Source organism: Orcinus orca, chromosome 4 (assembly GCF_937001465.1).
Source record: "Orcinus orca chromosome 4, mOrcOrc1.1, whole genome shotgun sequence".
Classification (NCBI taxonomy): Eukaryota; Metazoa; Chordata; class Mammalia; order Artiodactyla; family Delphinidae; genus Orcinus; species Orcinus orca.
This window is the reverse complement of record NC_064562.1, coordinates 104,376,804-104,395,377: the sequence shown is the minus strand read 5'-3', so window position 1 is coordinate 104,395,377 and position 18,574 is coordinate 104,376,804. Positions and strand designations below refer to the sequence as shown.

Genomic DNA, 18,574 nt, shown 5'->3' with positions numbered 1-18,574 from the left:
CCTATTAGGTACTACTACGTGGGAAAAACAGGATGATATCCAGACCCCAGGAAAATCTTTTAGATGTAAAAATATGTGTGTGTGTTTGCATATATGCCTCATTTATTTCTCATGATCAGGCATTAATCCACATGGGCACCTGTGCAGCTGAATCAAGAAGCTGAATGGTTAACCACCCGAGTTTTTATTAAAGCATTTAATAGGAAGATTTCAAAATCATTTACATATTTCCCTCATCTTAAAAATTATGAGAACTGATTTTTGTAACATTATGTGATATTGTAAAATGACCACAGGGAGCTATTTAGAAATATAGTCCTGAGAAATATAGGGCGCTTTGCCCTCAACTGAAATGGCCCCAGACAGTCATATTTTGAGGAAGTGTCTACTTTTTGTAGTTTTTAGTCTCATCTGTTTTGGCCAGTTCCTACTTCCCACCCCTCGCCTCTACAAGCTCATTAACTTTCTAAATCATTTCTTCTCATCTCCCATGTGCTCAGAACACAGATAACTAGATTGGTGTAAATTGCAAGTAAAACAAAAGGAAGCAAGTGGTAAGGGAGAGCTGGAGAAGCTTATTGGGGAATAAAATGCATTGAGTTTGAGGGTATGATTTTTTTTTTCATCTGGCTTGGCTTCTCAGAGACATTTATACAAATGGTATGTTTCTCAGCTATGTTTCAGACAATTAATAATACTAAGTTAATAATGGCCAGAGAAATGAGGTCTCCTACTATGAATTATAAAAATAACCACTGTGATTAAGTAAAAGTGCATCCCATCTATGGAACATACATCTTCCCTTTCAGCTATGAAACATGTCGCTGGAAATAAAAACGAACCAGCAACTAAAGGAAAAAAAGTGGGATCGCTGTTTTGTTTTTCCATATCACAAAAGCAGGAGGGAGGCCACACAGTACCGTTGGAGGGTATCATGCCTTTTGCTGACTCAGAGAAGAAACACATTTGCCATTCAAAGACAAATTAAACAGGGCATGGATCATGCTACGTGGATTGCCAGACTCAGTTATCTGCCAAGACCAGGCAACATTCAGTTACCTCCAAAGGCATCTAAACACAGAAAATTCTTTGGCTGTGTGTGGACAGAATGCCTTTGTCAAAATTTTCAGTTGGAACAAATATTGCAAAGCAGTCCAGATGAGATTTGTCCCAGGAGAAATTGACACAAATTCCTTTAGGACAGAGGAAGCTACCTCAGCTACACTGCTGGGATTGCCAGGTGATAGGATTAAAGGAGCTAGAAAGTGGCATCGTGACCTAATATAACTCTCAAATCTACTGCACACAGAGTCCTAGAACTGTGGACCAGAGGGGTGAGAAGTCACTTAACCCATGCAGCATCACGGCGTTTGGATGCTCAGGTATTTGACTAGACCCTTCTCCAGTGGGAACAGGAGGCGAGCCTGCCCATCAGGCAGCACTGCCTAAAAGAAAAGGCAAGCTGATATCGGTGGCTCAGAGGAGAGCAGGGTGTCCCTGCTAAACATGCACTGGCAAGACACAAGAGGATCCTGACATGAGAACATTTCTGGACAGGATCTGAGTTGGCGAGGATCCCTGGACACCTGGGAGAACTATGTCTGGAATACAGAAGCCCCAACTTCACCTCTGAACAAATGTGATGGCACCCGGCGAAGCTAATGTCCTTAGGCCAAGAGTCCATGTAAAAACCAAGGGCATTCCTATAATAGAGGGACTTTTTTCCCTATACAAGCATCATTCAAATCAGAAATAAACTTCTCGGAAAGGACTGGGGAGAAAAAGTTTAAGCTGGAGAATTACAGGGAAGTGAAAGAGATCTAATTGAATCAGGCCCAGCAGAGATGTAATGCTTGGTACCTCCAGAGAGAAGAGGAAAGAGGTAGTGAGCATTCTTCCTGTGCCTGCCTCATTCACGGAAGCAGGTAGGACCATCCATGAAACAGTGCAAAGAAAGCTCCAAGACGTAGAAAAGCCACATATTCAAGGTGTCGCATATAGACAAAAAGTGTGTCAGGCTTTCCAGCTGGACTGAAATATCATCCTCACAGAGAAATGTCAACAGGCCTAAAAGATGCAAAACGGTATTCATCCAAAGGAGCCCCAAATGCGTTGCCAGGGGCTCAGTGTTCCACTCACGGCAGCATTGTACACTAGTGAGAGAACTTGCTGCTGACAGCCTTGCCCTCTTCCCTTAGGTTGACTACCTCTCCTCTTCTCTCAGCCATTCCAATGAGCAAACTGCTGTTTTTCTCAACACACAGTGGGTAGGACACCATAAATCCCAGGTTCTCTAATTTCAAATATTCTGTCCCACTGCCCTGCTTTTGATGGACCCTATGCCTGGGCTCTTGGTTTGGAACAGAAGGTCCCATTAGCCAGGAGAAATGCTCTCCAGCAAAGTTCCATGTCGAGGTGAAGGCATTTCTGAAGATGATAAGTGTACCAACCCAGAGAAGGGCAGAAATTATCTGTGAGCGATAACAGGCAGGTGGGGAAAGTCCCCGCTTTGCTTTCTCTATCAGAGAGCTTATCTCACTTGATTTTAAAGCCCTGTCTTCATCACTAACCATGAGCTTCATAGTACCATGGACTTGTCTACACGTAATCACTGTATCTTCAGAAAGTGGCAAGGAGACGGGCATGCTAATGGTTGACAGTAATTTTTTTTTTTAATGAAGGGATAAATAAATCAGTGAGAGAATAGAGAAACTGTTAAAATCCAGAAGCATGAAGAAATGTGAAACTACGCACAAGTTGGAGACCAAGTAGCTTCAGCCGGCAAGTGGTTTCTTCCAAGAGAAAATGTGACCCATCCATACCACAAGTGATATGGGATGAAAGATCAGTGTTAGTCATACCCCCTCGGTAATACACACATTCTAAAGCACAGTCCTGAGGTTTTAAAGTTGGCATCTTAACCAGGAAAATCCACATGACGGCAGAGATAGCCGGCAACACCTTCTGTTTCCAGACCATTTGAAGGAAGATGGGGAGTGTTGAACACACTCTAAGAATTTCTCCAAAGTTCAAAAGTACTTGGCATCAGTTTCTACTCATGCCTCTGGTGCCGAAATATCAGCCACCGTGGAAACTGGTCTCTGCAGTTGCTCCCCAGCGACTGGTGAGTATGTTTCATTTGTCCCCTTCTCCTTTCAGTAAGTTGCACATTTGCTTCAATCATTTCTCTGCTGCATCTCTCTAAATTCTCTATCGTGGGAAAGTCTGATCAAAATGTCCAGCCTTCACTATGACCCAGGGCTCTGGTAATGAATTAAGAGTTAACTGGAGTGCACATGAAACAGAGAGCTTGCCAGAAGACGGTTAGAGAATTTCATGACAATTAGGACTGATTTGCGCTACAAAAATACAAAAAAAAAAATTGTTTCAAAGGAGAACAAAAACAGCTTCTCACACATACATAACCCAAAAAAAGCCTTCTAGCACTGACTGAAAATGATACCATTGGATGACAGAAGAAACACACCAGATTAACCAATTAGCATTCACCCAAGAAAAGTAAGCACTTTGGAGAGAAGGGAGAAAAGGAACCCATCAACGGTAATATCAACTTTACAATAGCCCTGACTGTTTATCTACCCAAAGGAAGTGCTACCTCCCAATTTTTTTTGTGACCCTCTTGACAATTCTGGGGGAAAAAGTGTTAGTTCAACATTATCGCAAGCCAGAATATGACTCTATTTATGTGACAAGTTGACAACATACAATTTCATGCTTGTTGAACTGATCGGTGTTATATATTCACTGTGCATATTACGAAGGCTCACTGTTATAAATATGAAACAGTATACACTTATTCAAAGTAACTCCAGCAGTGGCAATTTATAACTGGGTTGTTTGTGCTCTTACGAAGCCCATTGCCACCTTAAGGGGCTGCAGCGCACAGAAACAGATGTGAAGTGTGACTCTGACCAAAATGGACTGACGATGACCTATGTGAAAGCAGGCTATTACATTTTGGTCTGCATGGCAGCTGACACTGGTTTGTATTTAGATATGTGACTGGTGAGAACACTGTGTTCTTAAAGCTCTGTTTAAACATGGGCCAAGACATTTGTCTGCTGGACTAATTATTTTACCACCCAGCCATGGCAAGTATCCCATTCTTCTCCTTAAAAAAAGAAAGAATGTGAATGTGTATGCACACACACACAGGCACACAGTTCCACTATGCTGTGTAAAGTTACAGTCAGTACTTTAAACCTTGGTCATGTCAGGTGAATGTTGGCAAGAGTTCTGGAACGTCTGCATAACAGAATCGTACCACGTTCTCGAGCAGGTGCCTGGGAACGGGACAAGGCCACAAACCATCAAATCATAAGCTGTCCCAGACACTGTTTTTGGTCAAATCATTTCCTCCTTTCTTTCCCCGCTTTCTTTCTTTCTCTTAGCAAGCTTCAACCAATTTGCAAGTGTTCACTTCCACAAGGACAAATTTGGAAGAGTGAAGAACAACACAGTTTATCCAAATGTGGAAGGAAATGAGGGAACCAGGTGCCCTGCTAAAGCTAGATATCACAAATTTGCATAAGTAGTTTCCCAACGACAGAAGTGCTATTTGGAACAAAATAAATTGCTTGTATTGTATGCAAGGGCACAAACCTTGACCAAGTTTGTGGTTGCTTCCCTGCTCCTATGTTTCTTTAAGTACACCCTGATATTCCTGCTAAGAAGCCCAAGTTGGTGGCCCTCTGTAGGTAGATCTAAAAGGATAATAGTTTATTTATTATTTCATTTAACTATTTGTTTTTAGGTAGACCTAAAAATCTTACTGTTTATCTAGAAGTCTTCAACATCTGTATGTGACTATTAAGAAAAATAAATAAAAAATATTTGAAATATGAATTACGTTGCTGCAGGATTTTCTAGTAATTCTTCTGTTTCCTTTTTGTTTGTTTGCTTAAAAGTAAGTAACACCCTTAGCTCTCATTTTGAGATCTAGCAATGCAGTCAGTGACCGGAATCGTGGATCTTTTTTGAAAGATTTTAATTCTAGTGTTTCGGAACTTCCCCACTCCAACAAATTTGTTATTCAGAATCTACATCTCTTTCTACTTTTCCTGTTGGACTGAAGTGAAGGTGTTGTCAGTCTGTCTAGTAAATCCAACCCACAAGATAACATAATCACATACATTCATTTCTCAGAGACCTTGGTGGTTCTTATCTCCTTGCTTTTATGATCTCTTATGAACAGCCAGGAATAGCAATTTGCAGGCTGTTTGTAAAGCCATCTTAGTCTGAACCTAGCCTTCCCCTCTTTTATCACACGGCGATATTCTGCAGCTAAATCCCACTTGCCATAGCAAAATTTGCTCTGAGCTCCATTTTCGAATAATTTAAGTATTCTCTGTGTGTACGGAACATATCAAACATGCAGTGTAGGGCGATTATCATTTCAATGAACTATTTATTAATAGAAGGTGGTGTGTGTGCTTTGCTTAGATTTATTGATATGCTGCCCACTGTATATTGTAGCCTGATGCTATTTAGTTCATGGTCATCAGCGTCTCAGATAAGCAGTGCTGTGGCTCTCATGGTCCCAGTTCTTCTTTGTGCTTTGCTCAACTTTATTTTACCACTGTATCACCTAGAACCTTAAACACAAGGCTTGAGTTCTGTGTTAAATCACAATTGTTTCCTATTAAGTGTTCCAAGCTCCCCATTTTTATTAAGTTACTTTATTAAATCCTTAATAACATAGATAGAATAGTTAGTTAATTTGTGTGTTGAGCCATGGATGTTAATTTGTAAACATAATAACATACTGCAATCATTTGCATAATAGCATTTTAATCTTTTTAGTAAAAGCTGTAATTCCCTACAAAGTACACTGCAGTAGAAACTAAGTGACTATTGGTAATAGTACAAAGGCCTTAAAATTCTGATCCTATTATAGTGTTGGAACATACCCAAACTGCTTCCATAATCTCTGAAATGTTACTATTCTCTGATTTAGGTGTCTGTGTCAAGAATAAAAATGAAGTATAACTGGTAGCAATAGACTATTTCCTAAATGTAATTTAGTATTCACGAAGCACCAGCACTTTGCAAATAGCTCTGAGGCTTTCCTTCAAAGTTCAGAGCTCCAGCCCTGCACATTGTGTGAGAAACACCAAGGATCTCACACTAAACTTGGTTGTGCCGAAGACAAGGCTCCAATAAATCATGCTGATGTGGCACAGGGCAGGGCATCGGCCACCAAGAATTTGGCTGTTAAGTCTCCTCCCTCCTCCCTGCCCGACCGGCCTGCTTTTACCTCCTTGAACTAACTGCTTCTGAGCAGCAGTTTGGGAGAGAATGAAAAAGTGGGGGAAATAGTTAACAAAGAGACTTCTAAAAAAAAAAAAAAAAACCAAAAAAACCAAAAAAACAACTCTAGAGGGGGCTTGAAAGAGCCCATTAACACCAATCACAAGACTGGCCAAAAAAAAACAGAAAAAAAAAAAAAAAAACAGAAAAAAAAAGCCTACTTGTTTAAAAGTCAAGCCAAGTCATTTTACGCAAGATCTGGTAATTCATTAATCTATCCGGCTGCAAACCTTGAATGAATAACTTGCTCTAGTAATGGAGATGGGCAGGTCTACACAGCATCAGTGTTTAGGATCTGAAACTATGCAAATTATTCTATCATTTTGGAAGAGAAAAGGCACGAAAGTATCTCCTATTATCATTTTGGGGTAAATTGCGTAATGGATAAGAAGTCATTTATCTTTGTAAAAATTTGCCCTTGCCAAGAGTAAGAGTGTGTATTTCCTGTGTATCTCTCTCCCCTTTTCCCTTGCTCTCATTCTAGCTGCTTGTAATTCAGCATCTTTGGCAGGCTACAGTAAAACACAGTACCCTGCTTTGCTTTCAAACTATACCTCAGAGCGCACAATCTTGAAAGTAACCTGAGAGGTTAAAGAAGAAGAAAAAAAAGCGTCCTTACAAAATTGTTTTACATCACAGGCAATTCATTTTATAAAACACACAATAAAAGTTTTCATTGTTAAAAGAATAGGCGCATAATTATCGGGACAGATAAACCTTGTTAAAAAGGTGAAGTCTGGGGTAGAGAACAGTGGAAGAACAATTTGGCTGTCGGTCTTTAATGTTCATCTTTTTATCTGCTTTGTGTGTTGATCTCGTTCAGAGGTGAGCCATCTGCTGGGCTGTGTTTCCAGGACATTTCATATAGATGGGGGGAGGAGGACAAACAGACACTATGTATAAGCTTACCATGCAAGCACACATCGTTGCTATACAAAGAGACAGTTTGTCCACTGCAGCATCCTGAATCTTAATGACTTTAACCTCGACTAATATCTTTGAATAAATCTAAGAGGCAGTGCGCCACTTCTTCCTGATTCCTCCCCAAGTTTTCCTCCTTGTGAATGTGGGTCTCCACTTTCCTGGCTCCCAAGATATCCAGGGGGAGTAATGTTTAGTTCAATGACCCACTGGAGAGTCCAGGAGGTAGGTAAAGCCCAAGAAATGTCTCACCTCCTTCTTGGAGTGCCAACAGTATCGAAATAGTTGGTCTCTATCCCCAAAACACAAACTAGCACCTTCTACAATCATTGTGCCCAATTACACTTACGGATCCTCACTTTCCAAATTGCAAATGGCTAAGAACTAGATTGACTTCCCTGAAAAACAGCAGCCGACCTCATCTTTTGTAACCACAACTTACACTAACAAAAGCAACCATCAGGAAAGTTAGTGGCGAAGGATGTCATTTAACTGGCATCCTTTGACTTACTATTTATTAGTAGGGATTGATGCCAATAGACATAGCCCCATGGGTCAGAGCTCCTGAGCCACATTTTCCCAGTGGTCAGCACAATGGCGAGGAAGAAACAGGGTGATAAACCAGATGTTCCCAAGATAAGGCAGATGTTATCAAGACAAGAAGTCTAAACAGTCTTTAACTGAGGTGTGTAGAGACACACACACACACACACACACACACACACACACACACACACGTGAACACTATTCAGTCTCCCAGCTGGATAAGCCCACAGTAGAGGTTGAAAATAAAGCAGCACACAGGCTGGGTCAGATGGTTGCTTCCTGATTTGTGACTCTCCGAGATGAACATCTAACTGATTTATACCCAGAATTTGAAATTTTGCGGTAGACTACAAATGCAAAGAGAAGTACAACATAAATTTTTAAAATACTCCATAAGTCTCCAGGAGTTTCAACATTCTTCAATGTTCTTATGTTACAGCCAATTATCTCCCCACTTAAATGGCTATTATTTTCTTACTTGAAGTCTATATTCTCCCTAAGCGTCATTACCAAGTGTGGCAAAAATCTGGTTGTGGGCCGTAAATTGAATTGAAATGACAAACTTTTATTGATTGCAAATTGGAAATTCCAGAAATCTTCAAGAAGTGATTATTGTAAATGAATTCGGTCTCTCCACATAAAAAAGGAGAATTTATTCTCCTGATGATTAAATTAAGAGGAGGTGGTTTGGACACACATTTTTTTCTCTGTTTGTTTTATTAAAATTCCAAGAGGTTTGCCATTCATAGAAAAGTCTGCCTGACCTCAGGCACAGGCAGAAGCAGGAATTCATTACCATGGAAGGCTACAGAATTTCCTCCAAGGAGACAAGTGAGAAAAAGCAGACACCACATGAATTTGTGGATTGGGTTAAATAGGTTCTGCCCCTGATGCAGCAGGGAGATGGCAGCCCCTTTGTAAAATGACTCACAGTCCAAGAAAGTGCTTCAGCTCCTAAAGGTGAGCAGAAACTTAACCAGATAGATACCCGTGAAGTTCCAATTCCCTTTGGAATATTTTCGAGTTAGTCTGCTTTGCCACCTCCCTCCCTAACCTAACCCATATTTATCAGGACTGATGGAATTTTCCTTTGAGGTGCTTAAATTTTGTTCCCTGGACGCCATCCCCTCTGCTGTCACCTTGTCCCTTCCCTGCACCTGCATCGCATGGGGTTTGGAATGCAGCAGAGCCTGCTGTCGGATTTCCTCTACTTTCTGCTTGTCCATAGCTCTTAAAACGATCAGAACGATCACCCTTAAATACCATCCCCGTCACGTTGCTCTCCTGTTAAAAATCTTCAGTGGCACCCTAATTCCTATCGTGGAAACTCTAAACACTTGCAACTGGGTCCTCAGGGCCTGGCATAATTTTGTACCCACCCTAAATCCAGACTTACCTATCTTACTCCTGTGCTCCCATTAATACATTTTTCACTTTGAGTAAACCAAACTCTTCACCTTCATAATCTGTCTATGAAAAGACTTCACTCTTATTCTCTTATTAACCTTGGTGATGTTATTCTTGCTGATTCCCTCCTTAGCTAGGATACATACACACACACACACACACACACACACACACACACACACACCCCTACATGTATACATGTATATATGAATACACACAGTCTTGCCATATTTGCCACTTGCTAATATATATATAATATATAACCCCATGCATATAAATATACATGTGCACATATACATGGATGTATATAGTGTTACGTTGTTCTCCAATTACTGATATATATGAACATGTACATATATACGTATATTTGTATACACAGTCTTCCATTATTTGCTAATGGTTTCCGATTTCACCCTCCCCAACTAGATTTAAGGTCCTTTAGGAAATAGATCTATTGGAGCTTTATATTTAATTTTCACATTAACTAACGCAGTTCACGCCATCAATAAATATATGATGGTTAACTCATTCATGAGGTTGCAACTATTTACTGAGTACACACTTTCTCATGCTTTCTAAGAGAACATCTAGAAAAACTTCAGTGAACAAGACAAGCTGGTTCCCTGCTCCCAGAATGCTCACAGTCTCTTGAATAGCCAAGATCTGTTGTTTTTAACTTTTTCATAAGTATATAATATATGCCCATTGTAGAAAAAATTAGAATACAACTGAAAGTCGAAGGAAAAAATGTAAAATCATCTATATTCTGACCATAATGATCGAATATTCTTGAAAGTTTCCATCCGCCATTCCCCGGTGGCATATAGCAGGACACCTTACAGACAGATAGCAGGAAACCACCCTTTTTCTTTTACAAAAGTTCACAGTATCAGACCTTCCTGCAAGTTTCAGTAATCACCCAACATGAATACTGGCCACAGCTTAGAGACCTTCCCTCCCCATTAGCAAAGGCAGCCTTCAGTACGTATTCTGAGCAATGACCTAGAGGCAGCTCTAGGTCCTCACTCTCCACGTACTAAAGAACCCCAAGTAGCTGCATTCAGAAGTTACCAGACCAACAAATGAAAGATGCCCATTCAGTGGAATCAAGGAGGCATCAAAGCAGAGGTTAAAATAAAGCAGAGACAAGGTGGCCCACAATGTCCCAGAAGAGCCAATCTGCTATTTAACCTAACCCATGCCACCCATCTTTACACACTGCCATGCTTTAAAAGTACTTCTTTATTCTCCTCCTTCAAACAATGCACAAAGCAACAGAGAGAAGGAAGTTGTGTTGCAATATTCTGAAACATAAATCTTGCTACCAGCCGGTCCAGGGACAGCATCCTGTTTTCCTGACACATGGATAAGATAAACTGGGTGCTGCACCTATAGGCCTTGTGTCCTGTTTTGCTAAGTGGCTTCTGAATCATACGTGGTCACCTGCATTTACACATCCAAACATAGGTTGTGCAAGCAGAGAGCGCTGTTTGTGTGCCCAGTTACTCAACCAACATGCACAATTACGTGTCAGCTCACTCTTCTCCCACTCAGGAATTCACTGTCTCCCCAGTTGGGACATTCAATTCCATTCTTTTTCTTCTTCTTCTTCTTAAGTTATTCAATACATAAAAATCAAACTAAGATTCAAATTATGGAAGAGGTCAAAGGAAGAAATTTCTATTTATTCCCCACGTTTAAACATTCTGCAATACTAAATGTAACTCTAAATACCCGCTTTCTTCCCGCTTTGATGAGAATTCAGAAATCCCGTGGCCAGTTTCCAGCAGTGTCATCAATGTGATACTTGAGTCAGGGAAAAGTGTTGAACTGCTCAGTGCCTTATTTTATTCTGGGAATCCGAGGTAGATAATGCTTGTTATTGGCAGATCAGAGGTGGCAGAGACCGTGACTGTTGGGCTTGCTCAAGTACAAGGCCTTCACAAATGTGATGAGGCAGGGTTTTGAGAACTGGAGGAGAACAAGGGAGCACAGGTGAAAGTCCGCTGTGAGAGGTTTAAAGTCACAGGCGCTGGGAAATGCCTTTGGGGTAATGCAGCTTTGGTAGAAGCAACGTGCAAGGCTGTAGCCATTCAAGGGTTATTCTGTTGCCTATGGAGTTTCTTTACAGGGGAGGACACAATTTTAGAATTCCACCTATGCCCAAAACACACTTTTTTTCTTCGTTATAGAAAAGATGTCTGAGTTTAACGCTAGAGGGCAAAGAGTAGAGGCATCTTTCTGTATGCAAATGCTGAGGAAGCCGCTGCTGTGTGTAACAATATTGCCACATTTGGCCTTACCCTCGGCATCAACAGAGAAGAATGGGCTTTGTGACATCAGAGAAAACTGTTATGGGGACTTATTGATACAGTCACTTTTGCTGTCTGCCACTAAGAGAAGTCCCGACATATCATTCCTGGGGCCCTGCGCATCTCGATAATTTTATATGGCTTCTAAGTCTTCATATCCTGTATCTTAACTCTATTTTCTCTCTCAGAAATCTGACAGATTCATCTTTAGTGTTTTCTAAAAATTGCGGCGACTTTTTTTTTAAACAGGGTTTCTTCACCTCAGCACTATGGTAATGGTCACTTGGGGTCAAATGATTATTTGCTGTGGGGAGCTGTCCTGTGCATTATAGGATGTTAAGCAGCATCTCTGGTCTCTACCTACTAAATACCAGCAGCACCTCTCTGCCTCCTGTCCTAAAAATCAAACATCCCTCCAAACAATGCGAAATATCCCCAGGCAGGCAAAGTTGCCTTCAGTTGAGAACCACTGGTTTAAAATGAACTGATGAGAGATTAAATGAAATAAACCTTGTGTTTAGCGGGTTGAAAACAATTCCACCAGTAGTATAAAGTTATATAGGAAAACAAAAGGGGTGTCTTTGTGTAGATTAAGCATCTATAGATATATAACTGGTTGCCAAACCCAGTCTCCCGGAAGTGTAAATGAGAAGTACCTCATGCAGTTGCCACGACATGAAATACAGGGACACCAGCCATGAAAAAAAGGTGTATTTTTTGCAACCAGCCCACAAGGGAGGCCTTGACCACCACGCCATCGCCCCAACCACCTTTTAGTTTTTCCCTAACCATCTTCTACAAAATGCATGGCATTCACCCAATATGAAATAGTCGATTTTTAGATAAGAGGTCTATGGAGATGGACATTTTTAAAAGTACTGTTTACTTAATGCAGCATGACTTAAAATGGGCCTGTAACCTGACAAGTGTACTGAATGAGGAATGTTCAATTTACCAGTTCGAACCAGCCAAGTCCTCACATGAACTTTCTGAGACCCGGCTGAGAAGCCTGGGAAAGTATAACTAACCACAAACCCTCAGTGTTTCCTCCACCTGATTCCTTCTCCCCAGCTTTCACTCCATTACCTTAAGCACTCTTCTAAGACCCACATAATGCTCCAGGCATATTATAAAACCTTAGTGGTCAACAGAATATACAGCCATCTCAGCTCACCAGCTATATACCTGCTTCCATGTCAACCAACACTGAAAGGAAAGATTCTGTTCTATTTTTAAATATATTGAGCAAAGAAGCAGCTTGGTATGTAAAGGATGGCTGTCACCCAAATTCACTGTTATTCTATTTTTAATCAAGGATAATAGACTTCGAAGTCAGATACATCTGGGGTTCAAATCCCACGTCTTTGTCAACTGTGTGATTTTGGGAAAATCACTTAGCCTCTCTGAAACTCACTGTCTGCATATGTAAAATGGGAATGATAATAATAGTACCTAAACAATAGGTTGTTTTGAGGGATGAGTGCGATGACATACATAAAGCAAAAGTGTGCCCAAATGTTGGCCATTTTGTTATTACTATTACTCTTATGAACATACCATATTCATCATTCACTCACTATTCACAAAGCACTTATTCAACACCTTCTGTGTGCTGGAAAAACTCAGTAAATATTGTAAAATGGGTTTTCTTAATGACTCAATAAACATTTATTCAGTGCCTTTTATGTGCTGGGTGCTGGAAAAACTCAATAAATATTGTAAAATTGGCTTTCTTAATGACTTGAGATTTCAACCAAACAACATTGAAGTATAAGAAATGTCTCTTCTGGTGGATAAAAAAATACATTTAAAGTGCTTTGTTTGGAGGCTGGCACATGGTAGATAGAAAATGTTACATGATAATGGTGGTGCTGGTGCTGGTGATATTGAAAACGAGTTGATTTGATAATCTTTACTCAATTCACTTGCCAGAGTTTGTCCCTCTAAGAAACCATTTATTTTCAAGTAAATGAGGACTGATCTTGTAAGAAAGAACTTCTTTTCTCAAAGTAACTGTTTAATAGGTGCAGATTAACATTCTTTATTACAGGGTAGGCTTATAATAAAGAGTCTAGAGCCTGGGAGGTAATTCTCACTACTCAAAAGTAAATTAATTTTGACTAATTTATAAGTAAATATCAGAGTAGTTGGGCTTAGAAGTTCCCATAATATAAAGAAATCAGAGGTACGATTATAAATATGACAATGACAGTAAAAAAAAAAAACTGCTCACCTACTTTGTAAAATAATTAAAGGTAGACCTCATGCCTTGGTTAAAAAGAAATGTATTCTTTTACATTCTACGTTAGTTTACAGTAGGCACCATTTTCTGTGGGAAATACACAGGGATAAACAGGTGTAGACGTTTGTTCTTCTTTGCCATTTATTCTTTCACAGTCCCTTAGTATTTCAACAGAGTTTGATGCACTCTGTTGTGGGTCCTTAGGGCCTTAATTCTCACAAAAAAAAAAAATTTGTTTTCCAAAATCGTTTTTCCACAAAATAGGAAGTGCCTAAGTATGATAAAAAGTCTTTTGGTGACAGCAAAGTAAGAACTCATTATGCTTTCAGGCCAATAATATTTTAGTGTGGCATAAGCCAAGTTCAATGAGAAATTAATTTTCACCAAGGGCTGTCCTTACCTCAAATATGTTTGCAGGCTCATTGTTGTACTGATTGGATATTATTTCTGACTGGTCACTGCACCACTTGAGTCCACCCAGAAAGCTGTCTGTATCCAAGTCGTTCACGTCTAGTTCAGAAAGGTCAAGTTCAGGAAGATCTGGGCAAAGAGGCTGGTCTTCACCAACCAGAGCAGCACACTGCAGGGGGCAGGGGAGGAAAGAAAAAAGCTTTCATTAACTGCAGGAATTTATTAAACTGCAATAGCATGTGATAGGAATTAAGCCTGGTTAATTCAACGACACCACCAAAGCTGGTTTCCAGGGTTTTAGTCCCCAGAATAAACATCCTAAATTCTTTAACTCACTTTGCTCCCAAAGGATACTTTGCCAGAACCATTCCATCCCAAATTCTACCTCCAAATCCATAGTAAATGCCATGCTTCCATGAAGCCTTCTCTGATTCGTCCAGTTAGAAATCAACTTAGATTTGTTGGTACCTCTTCGATAGTTAGCACCTACCAAGTTTCAAATTGTTTTCTGGTTAACTATATGCAAAAGTTCACTCTACTCTTAGAGTATAAGCCCTTTGAGGGAAGGATACGGATTTGATTTCACCTTGGAATTACATCACACGTACGAGAGACAAACGATGACTAAATGAGAGGAAAAAAAACCCATAAGAACTATACCAGGAAGACTTTCTCCATTTACTCTCTCTTTAACCATTATAATCCATAAAACTCATTTAGCAACTAATGATGCAACGTCCTTTAACATGTCTATGGTTCTCTTGAATTGTTATTTAAATCTTTTACTTGACTTTTCATGAGATTCTGAACTTCTCAAACAGGTCAAAAATAAATCCATTGAGATGAAGGACAAAAATCATATTTTTTATGATCTTTGTTATCTTCCACTATGTGTACCTTGCAAGTCTTCTGTGTTGGTGTGTGCGTCTGTGTATATGTGTATACCGTTGGGATCACCTGAAGTCTGAAAAGAAAAACCACTCTAGCACACCACAACTATGTTTTTGTTCATCATTTATATATTCCTAAACTATGCTCTAAGTGAATTCAAAAGAACAATTTTTTATTTGGAGTTTTAAAAATGGTTTCAATATATTGAGAGGCTTCAAATACCCTCTACCGGGACTGGGCTGCTTGTCACCTCCTTGCACAGAGTAAGTGGTCTGTTAACTCTCCTGCACTGTGGGTTTCTGAGGAAAGTGGACCCGCTTCCTAAGGTGGGCTTCTAACCTCGAATTGGCTATCTGACTGCTGTTTCATCACTGCCAATTGTGAAGAACCCTGCAGAAACTTCCTTTGGAAGGGATCTGGTGACGCCAGAGCCATAAGGACTTTATCTATCTGCAAACTGAGGGGTCTCAACTGAAAGACACACTCTCTGAGGTGGTACCCTCACGGCCCTCCCTTCCAAGGCCAGGAGAGATGCTGGGGAGTTCTTCCCATCCAGGCAGCAGTTGGGCATGAAGCTAAAGATACTGCTTGACATTTCGATTTTGAATAAAATAAGTTCTACGCAGATTTTTTTTCTCAAGCACCCCTGTCATCCCTGGCAGGCTACATTACACGGGTCATATGCAGCAGCATGTTTGTAAGCAGCACGCTGAGAAGTAGGTACTGGGGAATGGAGCCAGCAGTTGGTAAGGGGAGGCTGGGAGAAGGCTGAAAATTCCTGCACTTCCTCCCTAAGACCACTGGGCCCCACTGAGATCCCAAACTGCAGGCACAAAGGTAATGCCAAGAAAGGGCAACCCCCTTCATCTCAACTCTTCCCTTATCATTTTATCGGTCTTTCTCTTTTATTATTGGAGTTAGCCCAAAGTTACAGATCCGTATACTTGACTAGATTGATAAGTGAGCGGAGGCTGGGCTGAAGAGAAGATTTTGTTCTGGGACAGTGTTTGGATTTTGTTACAGGCATAACACTTCCCAGTCTCCACACTTGCCCACTGCTTGTCCTCCAAACACAAACACACACACCCCCACACACAGTTAACTCTTCCACAACACGACCAATTCAGAGACAAGGGGGGAACTTTTTCACTGGTGCAAAACCCACTAGGATTAGGGGAGAGTCCTTAAAATAAAAAGCCTAAACAACAAAAATGACGACAAAAAAGAGTAAGTTAGACAACGTAGGATCTCTACATCTGGCTTAAATTCCTTTTGTGGACGGCATACTCTAGAACCCGTGTTCGGGAATGTTGATACCAACTGGTGGACAACTTCTTGCTGTCTCCCTCTTTAACAGCCCTCTCGAAGCATGACTTCTCCAAAACCCTTTAACCTTTCAGAAATATGTATTTTTCAGTAACTTTTGAAAACCATTAAAAAGATCAGATCAATTTTTTGTATTTTACTCTGCTGTAATTCACGTATTTCTTTCCTTTCCTCTCTCTGTCTGCCTCTCTCATTTTTGCTTTTCTGTTATCATTGAAAAATGTGCATGTGCTCTTGCCAATGCTGACGTGCTAATAAAATCAGGGCTTCTGAACGTGGCATTATCCTGATAATCTAAAACACATTAGTGGCAGCAAGTGTTCCTGTTATTAATTTATATTTGGCCTTTGGATGATGCCAGACTTAACAGTCCGAGCCCTGTAACTGTCCTCATCTGACACTCTGATATTTACTGCTTCCCTATACATCTGTAACAGGTGTGCTTTACTGCAATTACAGAGACACATTCTACTGCCTCTTCGCAACTATGACAGCTATTTCACAACCACAGCCTTAATTTTATAATAAGATTTAAGAGGATAAAGCAGTCACTAAACACAAAAGGCTAATTATTGTACGTTATTTCACCCCAACAGACTTTTCTCTTAGTTAAAGAGCAGACAATAAATTAGCTTAACTGCACTGATGATAATGAAACATTATAATTAAGTATAATTCTCCATTAACCTTTTGGAGGTTTTTGTGCCATTGATGGTAAATTTTAAAGAGACAGAGAGCAGAAAGAGTGGACTTGGCCACATTAATTACATTAATGAAGAAAGAACCTGACTTCTTAAAAAAAAAATTAGGACAGGGGATAAGGGGCAGGGCAGGGGTCAGTAAAGAATGACAGTCTTAGTAGAGTGTATGTCATCGGAACTGTCTCTATCAATCTTGGTAAGCTTACTGGACATCACCTTCATTAAACTGTGAAACACGGGGCACTCTGAGTAGCTATAGTGATAGAGGCCTTTATTAACCAACGTACTGTCCCGTCATTATGTGCAAAAGGGCATAATATGTTTTAGGATGACAGCAAACATTAATGATTCAAAAAATGAAAGCGGCCTACGCTACCTGCTGCTCATAATATCTGAGCCTGGCGGAGGTGATTCCCAGGGCTGCCACCACGAAGGCTGGGCTGCTAGCAGCCTGCTGCCTCCAGCGCGATAGAGAAGCGACTGGCCCATCTCAGCTGACCGACAACTCAATCCACGGCTGGACAATTAGCCCGAGACCTCACCTCCTTAAGAACAAAATTAAAAAGCCAGTGTCCTAAACGGTTCTGACGCTTATTTGAAAATGACCGCAGGAATGCCGACGAGGAAAGGAAATCTTCCCTATTTCCATATGATCTAGTTCTTCAATCAACTCCTAGCAGCATCAGGAAGAATACATGATGGAAAAATGAAACTGCAGCAGCTGAGACCCACAGCGCCAGCCAGACAACCGCCCGCAGGATACTCCAGCTACTCGAAGACAATTAGGACTTTGAAGCCACTTAGAGCCCTGAGTCGTAAGAGCTGCAGGACGTACGAATTATCCATAACTCTTCCACCTTACCAAGAAATCACAACAAGAGAAGAACAGTTACAATCTGCAAATATATATCTGCCAAGGCAAGAGAGGGCAAACGGAGCCAGCATTTGCCAGCCCAGCGAAGAGTTAAGGATCCAGGGCATGCCTCACTAGAGAGGAAAAATGCATTCGCAGACGGCCTTGGCCAAATTATTTTCACTTTAGATGTGTATCGCAGCACCACATGGACATCTTATTTAATCAAATCACGTGTAGCCCTTGATCCTCCCCTTACCCTACGTGCCCCCAGCTTCCCAGAGGAAGCTCTCCCAGCCCTTTGCCAGATTCATTGTTAGCTGCTCAGATCCTCCCTGCAATTCAATTCGGGTCCATCTCACCAGAGTCCACAGAAAGTTTTGCTTGTTTCCCAAGTTGGCCAAACTTCCCGAGAACATTCCATTGTGTTGAATGCGAACATGCCGCGGTCCTCCGGCCCCCCCGCTAGTCACTCTAGACTCCAGAGATTACGAGGAAACCAGCTCGCTTTTTTGCCCCCTGTATGAATTGTAGCCAGCAGAGACTGTGGAATTGATGTATTGCCATCTATTTTTACACAAGCAGTGAGCAGCTCCACACACAGTCCTGCATAAACTCTCTTCTCTCTCCGGCT

The 18,574-nt window shown here is 40.8% G+C and overlaps 1 protein-coding gene across 3 annotated transcripts in view; it reads right to left on the bottom strand.

The window, feature by feature from the left end:
• Positions 1–18,574, bottom strand: part of PPARGC1A (PPARG coactivator 1 alpha) — a 663,089-nt gene that overhangs the window by 77,852 nt on the left and 566,663 nt on the right. For all 3 annotated transcript variants that reach the window (XM_049709463.1, XM_012531745.2, XM_004266198.4), the window contains one exon: positions 14,159–14,338. In XM_049709463.1, the coding sequence (XP_049565420.1) occupies positions 14,159–14,338 (180 nt within the window). The remainder of the gene's footprint in view (positions 1–14,158; positions 14,339–18,574) is intronic.